The 6,845-nt window shown below is 46.5% G+C and overlaps 1 protein-coding gene across 2 annotated transcripts in view; it reads right to left on the bottom strand.

The window, feature by feature from the left end:
- Window positions 1-2,094: 2,094 nt before the first annotated feature.
- Window positions 2,095-6,845, bottom strand: part of adarb2 (adenosine deaminase RNA specific B2 (inactive)) — a 179,954-nt gene continuing 175,203 nt past the window's right edge. For both annotated transcript variants that reach the window (XM_037455978.2, XM_037455977.2), the window contains 2 exons: window positions 5,859-6,040; window positions 2,095-4,384 (listed from right to left, as the gene is read on the bottom strand). In XM_037455978.2, coding sequence (XP_037311875.2) covers window positions 4,208-4,384; window positions 5,859-6,040 — 359 coding nt within the window. In that variant the 3' untranslated portion in view covers window positions 2,095-4,207. The remainder of the gene's footprint in view (window positions 4,385-5,858; window positions 6,041-6,845) is intronic.

The raw sequence follows: 6,845 nt of genomic DNA, 5'->3' as shown, positions 1-6,845 counted from the left end.
CATGTCATAAAACACTTTCCTTTCCCTCCATACGAGCAGAACACCTCAAACATGTGAACTGGAAGGGATCAAACACGAGGGTGGGAGGCATTTATCTTCACACATCCACATCTTGCTGCATGCTGACACAGTTAATTCACTACCTGCAGTCTTACAAAAGAATCGGTTTCATAAAGATTACAAAAGGCACATTACATGCCATCCACAAGGTTAAATTTCCTAAAAAATACATTTCATGAAGATCCCTTGCCGTTAACCACAACCCTCCCCCCCCCAAAAAAAACGACATTTAGCCCTGCATTTCTTTTCCGGCCATCAGTAAGGCCTCCTTGACAACATTTGTTGGTTTTCTATGATACGCCATCATCACCTGGCAGATGGTGATGATGAAGCAGCCTCCCTCCTCTCAGTCTCCATTCATCAGGCTATTTCGGGATTAAAAGTGATCTGCACCTAATCCTTGTTGGATTGCATGAATCCAAACGGTATCTCAGCAACCTTCAGAGCAGAACTGGTACCAGAAAATGTCCTGGGATGTCCCTGCCCCAGTTGCACCTCCACTGATGGTAAGCACAGTGGATACTATAGTCTAACCCAAGATACTGCGACATCTGCTGACTGTTCCCATTTCAAAATGTGTGGCCACCGCTTTTGCATCTGCCTTCAACTATTAAACAAACATACATCTGTTTAGAGAAGAAACAGCTGGTGTCAGAGAGCCTGTTTGAGAATAAGTCAAAGAATAAATTAAAAGTTGTGCTGCAGCAAGTGAAAAAACTAGTAAAGTGTACTTTAAGTTGAATACAAGTTTTGGTGTAATATGTAAAAAAAGACGACATTAAACATCTGAATGTAAAAATGTCAAAAGTCAGCCTATAGTATGTCTCCAAGAGACATATAGTGAAGTAAACCAACAGATGACAGGATATTAAGTGTTGAAGTAATGAAAAGTATGTAACATAACCTAAGGTAATAATAACATCATTTGAGGTGCAGTATGGAAAATACAGGATGGTGCATTATAAAAAAAATTAAAAGTCATTAAAAGTCTGGTATATTAAAACGGGTGTACTATGTAAAAATGAATCAATTATTACAATTACAGGTCTTTATAAAAAATATGACAAAGGCATGCAAAAAAAAAAAGAACTAAATTTTAAAATAAGTTGTTACTGTTGTTTCCAGCCAGTTCCAGTGCAGCGAATTGTCTGGAACGCAGCATTGGGCCACATGTTGAAACGATGTCATCCTGGGTGTGTTACGGCGCTTAGATCCCACAGCGACACCCACACAGGGAGCGAGGGCATCCGCTGGAGTTTCACCTCTCCTTCCTCGCCCACTAGATTACAGCTGGCTGGCCGTGACCAGCCACTGCAGCAAATTGTCAATTATGATGTTTATTGTCGAGCCCACAGCCGACGCCAAGGCCTCGGGGGCGAAGGGCAGACGCTGCTGAGGAGGCCCACCTCCGTCCCCTCCTCTCGCCTTCCTCCCGCTTCCTTCTCCCTCCAGGCTAATTTGGTGGCGGGTTGTGTGACGCCTGCCACCGAGCCGAATGGAGATAACATTTCCCCATGGATTTCCCGTGGGAGACACAGGGGAGGGGGGGGGGGAGGCCTCTTTAATATTTGTCTGGATGCTCCCGAGGGGCCAGTGGGGATACAGACAGGTGGAAAAGGCCCAATATCATTAACATGATTTCTATTTGTAATGACAGGTTGATTACACATTTCATGTTAGACTAAACAAAAAACTATCAAACAAGGTAAAATTACAAGATTTTGTGGTTTTATTCACATATACAGTACAAACATTCACTTTTTGTTACTGAAGTGCAATTTACAGACTTAAGCAGCAATTCTTTAGTATCCTTTCCTTTACATGATATTTAGACATTTTAGGATCTCGTTCACATATTTTTCATCATTCTTTTATACATATGTACACTATTAGATACAGTATTGCATTCAAACATGCCTTATATTTATGGTCTCTTAAAATAAATCTGTTGTTATGGCTTTTACAGCCATTATAAACCATGGTGTGAATGTTGTTACCTCTGTGGACTCTGACGTTATGGAGTGTGTGCCACTCAAACAATGAAAACCTGCAACACATGTTGGTTAAATCTCTGCTCTGATGCACACAGGCAGAACGTGTTTTCACTAAATCTAATCTTTAAGTGGAAGCAACCTAACAGCAGGAGCCCATATGACTTCCTTGAATCGGGGCACCCAGAAAGGTTCACGTGCCTCTAACACACAGAGCGGTACAGTCACCCTCGTCCTGTCGCCTTTAAAGCCTCTGGAGTCCAGCTGAAATGCATATTACCTTTTTGGGTGTGGCTTTATAGAGAAAAGGGTCCTTTTACAACGGTGAGTATGTGCGCACAGTTAGTGTTGTTTGGTCATTGTCATTCTAACCGCAGCCACGCAGCCGTGATGAAGCAGGACAGCTGAGCGTGTGAGCGTTAATCCCAATAATCACTCAGTAAGATTTGCTTTTTGAAACTTAATCAAATAAGTAACGCTATAACAAAGTTTCTGAGACCTACATAGACCTACTAAAGACCAGTGAAGACTTTGGCCTTGTGGCCGTGGAGTCACATGCAGGCCACAGGCGGGTAAGGTTCTCCCTTGTGGGCGGTCATCATGCTTGCTGACGCGTCCTCACCGGAGCGCTTGATGCCCAGTAAGCAGGACAGGGGGACAATGACAGGGAATGACCACTAGGTGTCACTCTCATTACTTTGATTAGGTGTCTATCCCTCTTCTACAATTGGAGATAATACAGCAATGACAGAAGAAACACAGCCATGATCACAATGAATACCAACATTTAGCTGCATGAGAAATATCTCTGTTTACATCGTGAAGTATGTAAAGACTTAACAAATTGCCTGAGGTACAAACGTTCATGGTAGTGATCGTTACTGTCCATATTTACCTCGCTGATTTGTTTTTCTTTAATTCATACATAGCTGGTAGAAAACCGTGTTCCAAAAGAAGGTTTTCAAAATTCAAGGGGCAGTTCAACAGGGTGTGGCTTTAAAAAAAGTTGCTGCACCCTGACTATCTGTTCAGGGCGGTCGTGCCTCCAGAGAGAAAACACACGTTGATGAGGTCAGCGAGGCCTCACTAATGACTAATGACCACCTAAAGCCACTCTCACTGGCTCCCATTCAGATGTACGGGAACAAAGGTCAACCAGGTCACAAGAAACAAAGAGAAAGGAGATTCAATTTGTACGAAAGGGAGGGAGAAACTCCCCTTCCTCATCATCACCCACACCTGCACTTAGGCAAACCGTCATGGCTGCCTTCATGCACCTCAGTTCTTTGCCCTCTCTCCGCCAGCGATGGAAGTAAGGAAAAAAAAAAAGAGGGTGTATTAACCTGTAGTCTCGTCGTGTTAACCTGCAGGCAGGGGGGGGGGGGAGACGCGAGCGAAGATCAGAGAGTGACAAAGAGGACAGCGGGGGAAATAGGTGGAGGACTAAAGAAAATGTAAAGGGGGCGAGGAGGGAGAGATGGAGACAAAAGGAGGAGTAAGTCAGGAGTCAAAGGGTGAGTCAGAGATGGAGGACGAAGATAAAAATGAGGCGGGCTGAAAGCGACGTTGTGTCCCTCTCTTTTTCCCGCTCTTCCCTTCTTCTCCTTCTATCACCCGTCACCCTGACAGGGCCGGTAATTGGACGTGGACCTCTCGCTCGCTCTCTCATGCTTTTTCCCTTTCTCTGTCTCTCTCCCCCATGGCTCGGCTCCTCAGCGGGAGCCTTGGGGCCCAGAAATAGCTGATGACAAGATAGCGGCTGCCTTTCATTCTGCTCAAGGTTACCCCACCCTTCCTTGACAGCCGAAGAGGGGGTATTTAGGTGTGTGTTTGCTTAAACGTGTGCGCTTGTGCGTTTGAAAAAGGGCCAAAAAAGGAAAGGGTCCATCTTTTTATGTCTGTTTTCTTTTCAGCTTGTCCAGTTGACCTTCCTCTTGTTGTGATTCTGTTGAGTGGAAGGGCGGCACATCCAGGAGGACACACACACACACACACACACACACACTGATGACAATAGCCATGACTTTAGAAGATACACTGGTAAACCTTCAGGTATGAAGACAGGATGTTGATAACGAGCATGAAGTCATCTTACCCTAAAAAATAAAGGTTAAATAAACACACACACACACTCTCTCTCTCTCTCTCTCTCGTCCTCAGACCGACAGCAGGAACTGTTCCTGCTCTGGTGGTTTCTTGACCCAGGTCCCGAGGCCCGTTTCCTGCAGAGATCTGAACCACTGCTGCTTCACTGTCTGGTAAGGACGTGCCGCCATCTTGGCGTCGCAGTACATGAGCTGGCCGTCCGCCGAGCTGAGCACGTGGATCCCAGACTGAAGAGGACAAGTGAGCAAGGCAAAAAGGAAAGGAGGGAGGCAGAGAGAGAGATTGGGAATCCGATTAAAAACCACACAGAGAAAGACACGAAGACTGGGAGGGAAAACCAAGAGATGGGAATAAAGTCGGGGCAGGGAGGCTAAAGGTTCCTCAAAGTGGGGAGAGAGAGAGAGAGAGAGAGGGAGGGAGAGGGAGAGCGAGCAAAACAAAACGAATGAGCCGGCACAAATGCATTTGGGTGGGGTCGGGGGGTGGTGGGGTGGTGGGGAGGCTTCAACAGCTGTGTAATCTCCCCATTTAAATTTCACAAGCAATTGAACAGTCTCTGTGCTTTTTGTGCATTCCTATTGTCGCAAGGGGAAACAATGAAGATCCGCGGAGAGACAAGTGGGGAGACGCAAAGAGAGAGAGAGAAAGTTTCTTTTGGAGATTAGTGCGCCTGCTCTTCCGTGGCCCTCATATACTGCGCGCGGGGAGCACTTAGGGTGGCGGCCTCCTCGAGTGCTTCTCCAAATAATTATGGTTTCATAGTCATTATGCTTTAACGGGCCGCCATTAGGCGATGCAGGCGCTGTCTGTTACATAAAGTTTCGGGGTGGAAATGAAAGTGCAGCGTTTAAAGATCCGAGCCGCTGGTTTCCGATAAGTCGCATGGAGAGCAGATGTTCCCCACGCCAGAGAGGGAGCTCACCTGCAGCCACGTGGTCTGCTGCTTAGGGGTCGGCTGTTGGCACACTCGTTACTGTGTGCATGTGCTTCCCTTTCATTCCTGATGGCAAAGGGTGGCGCATTGTTTTTGCCTCTAGATATGCAGCCGGGGAGTATTTACAGGACTGAGCACGTAGAGCAGAGTGGGGAAACAGACACTTATTCATAGGAAAATGGGACTATTGTTCTCACTCAGATTAATTAAATAGTACATCGTAACATTTTTTTTGGCGCAAGTAAAAGATACACCGTGGAAGGTGCTTTTTAATTAACATTTAAATTAGTATGACATTTTCAAAGCAGATATTTCGACAAGTCATAACAAGCAAAGCACAATGTAATTAATAATATTAATAATGGCTGTATCCCGTCTGCCAGTGCTCTTAGTGTTGTGCATGTCGGTTTCCTTGAATGGAAAAGAGCTATTAAAATCACACCTAAAATTCTGCTGGGGAAAAAGCCCATTAAGGGAGGTGACACACTGGTTTTGTCAATGTTTTGACACTGGGAATCCTCATTTCATGTAATGATGTCAATGTATGTACGACAAAATAAAAGAAGAATATGGTGGATAATTTCATTTAGCCGTATTATTGCCATTATTTTTATTCTCTAAGCTTCGTTTGTGAAAGGTATCCGTAGTTCAGGGGTTAACTGACCTGCATTAACATGATCCACCGATTTCACAAGAGCTGAGAACATAATGAAGCCCCCGATCAGAAGGAATCACCCCCCCCCATGGTCCCCTGTGAGGTCCCTCACCTTGCGGTAGAGTCTGTTCCAGCGGGCAAAGAGGGCGTGTTTGCAGAGACGAGAAGGAGTCCCCGAGTCCCGTCTCCGTCCCGTTGCTGTGTTGACCACCTCCAGCTGGGCGTCCCCCAGCGTCCAGTTGACACTCACACACGAGGCCTTCCCCGGCTGCTGATTCTCTGCAGTGCTCAGCCCTACACAGAAACATTCCAGGTCATCCCCAGTGGCGGTTCATGATATCCAATTTTTTAAAACTAAATATAATGCACATATGGTTATCTGTCAAATCCCCCAAATTGTTTTGTGTTTTGTTTAAACTGCCGTCACCCTTCCCTCTGCTACCCCCCCCCCCCCCCCCCAAGGCTAAGGGCAGATGTCAAGTTCTGCTGCACTGCGAGAAGCCCAGTTGACCATGGCCCTGGCTGTTCATACGGAGCTTTAGTTTACCCAGAGAGGCGGGGGGGGAGAGGGGGGAGGCTATCAAGCATGGAACATGTTCCTGACTGTGAGTGAATGCTTGTCTGCCCTCGAGTCCCAGCAAGCTACCAGCCAGGTAACACCACACACATCATCTCCCATGCTGTCTGCCTCCGTCCCGCCCCCTCCACCCGCCCTGTCTCTGGAATAATTAGCCCCGCTAGCAAAGTAGACAAAGCGCTCAGTGGAGGAAGGAGAAAGAGCGACAGAGGTGGAGGTGACTGTCACATTGGCTTTTATGTAGAGATAAGCTGTCTGCATCGAGAGGTGTTGGCAGAGCGGAAAACAGAGCTGACGACAGGGCGAGAAATGAAAACCGCCCCTTAAGGGTCACCACGGGGGCATCACGTGAACCAGTTCACCTATACGAGGGGAATAAGGATCACGGAGAGCGACTGTACGGCCTGATGCGGCAGAAGAGATGGAAACGCAAACTGTTTGGAGATGGAGGGAGGAAACCAGATGGACAATGGAAACCAGATAACTGGGCTTTATGTTTTTATTTTATTTTAGAATGTCGTA

This window comes from Pungitius pungitius, chromosome 19 (genome assembly GCF_949316345.1).
Source record: "Pungitius pungitius chromosome 19, fPunPun2.1, whole genome shotgun sequence".
In the NCBI taxonomy this organism is placed as follows: Eukaryota; Metazoa; Chordata; class Actinopteri; order Perciformes; family Gasterosteidae; genus Pungitius; species Pungitius pungitius.
This window is presented reverse-complemented; position numbering and strand designations above follow the sequence as displayed.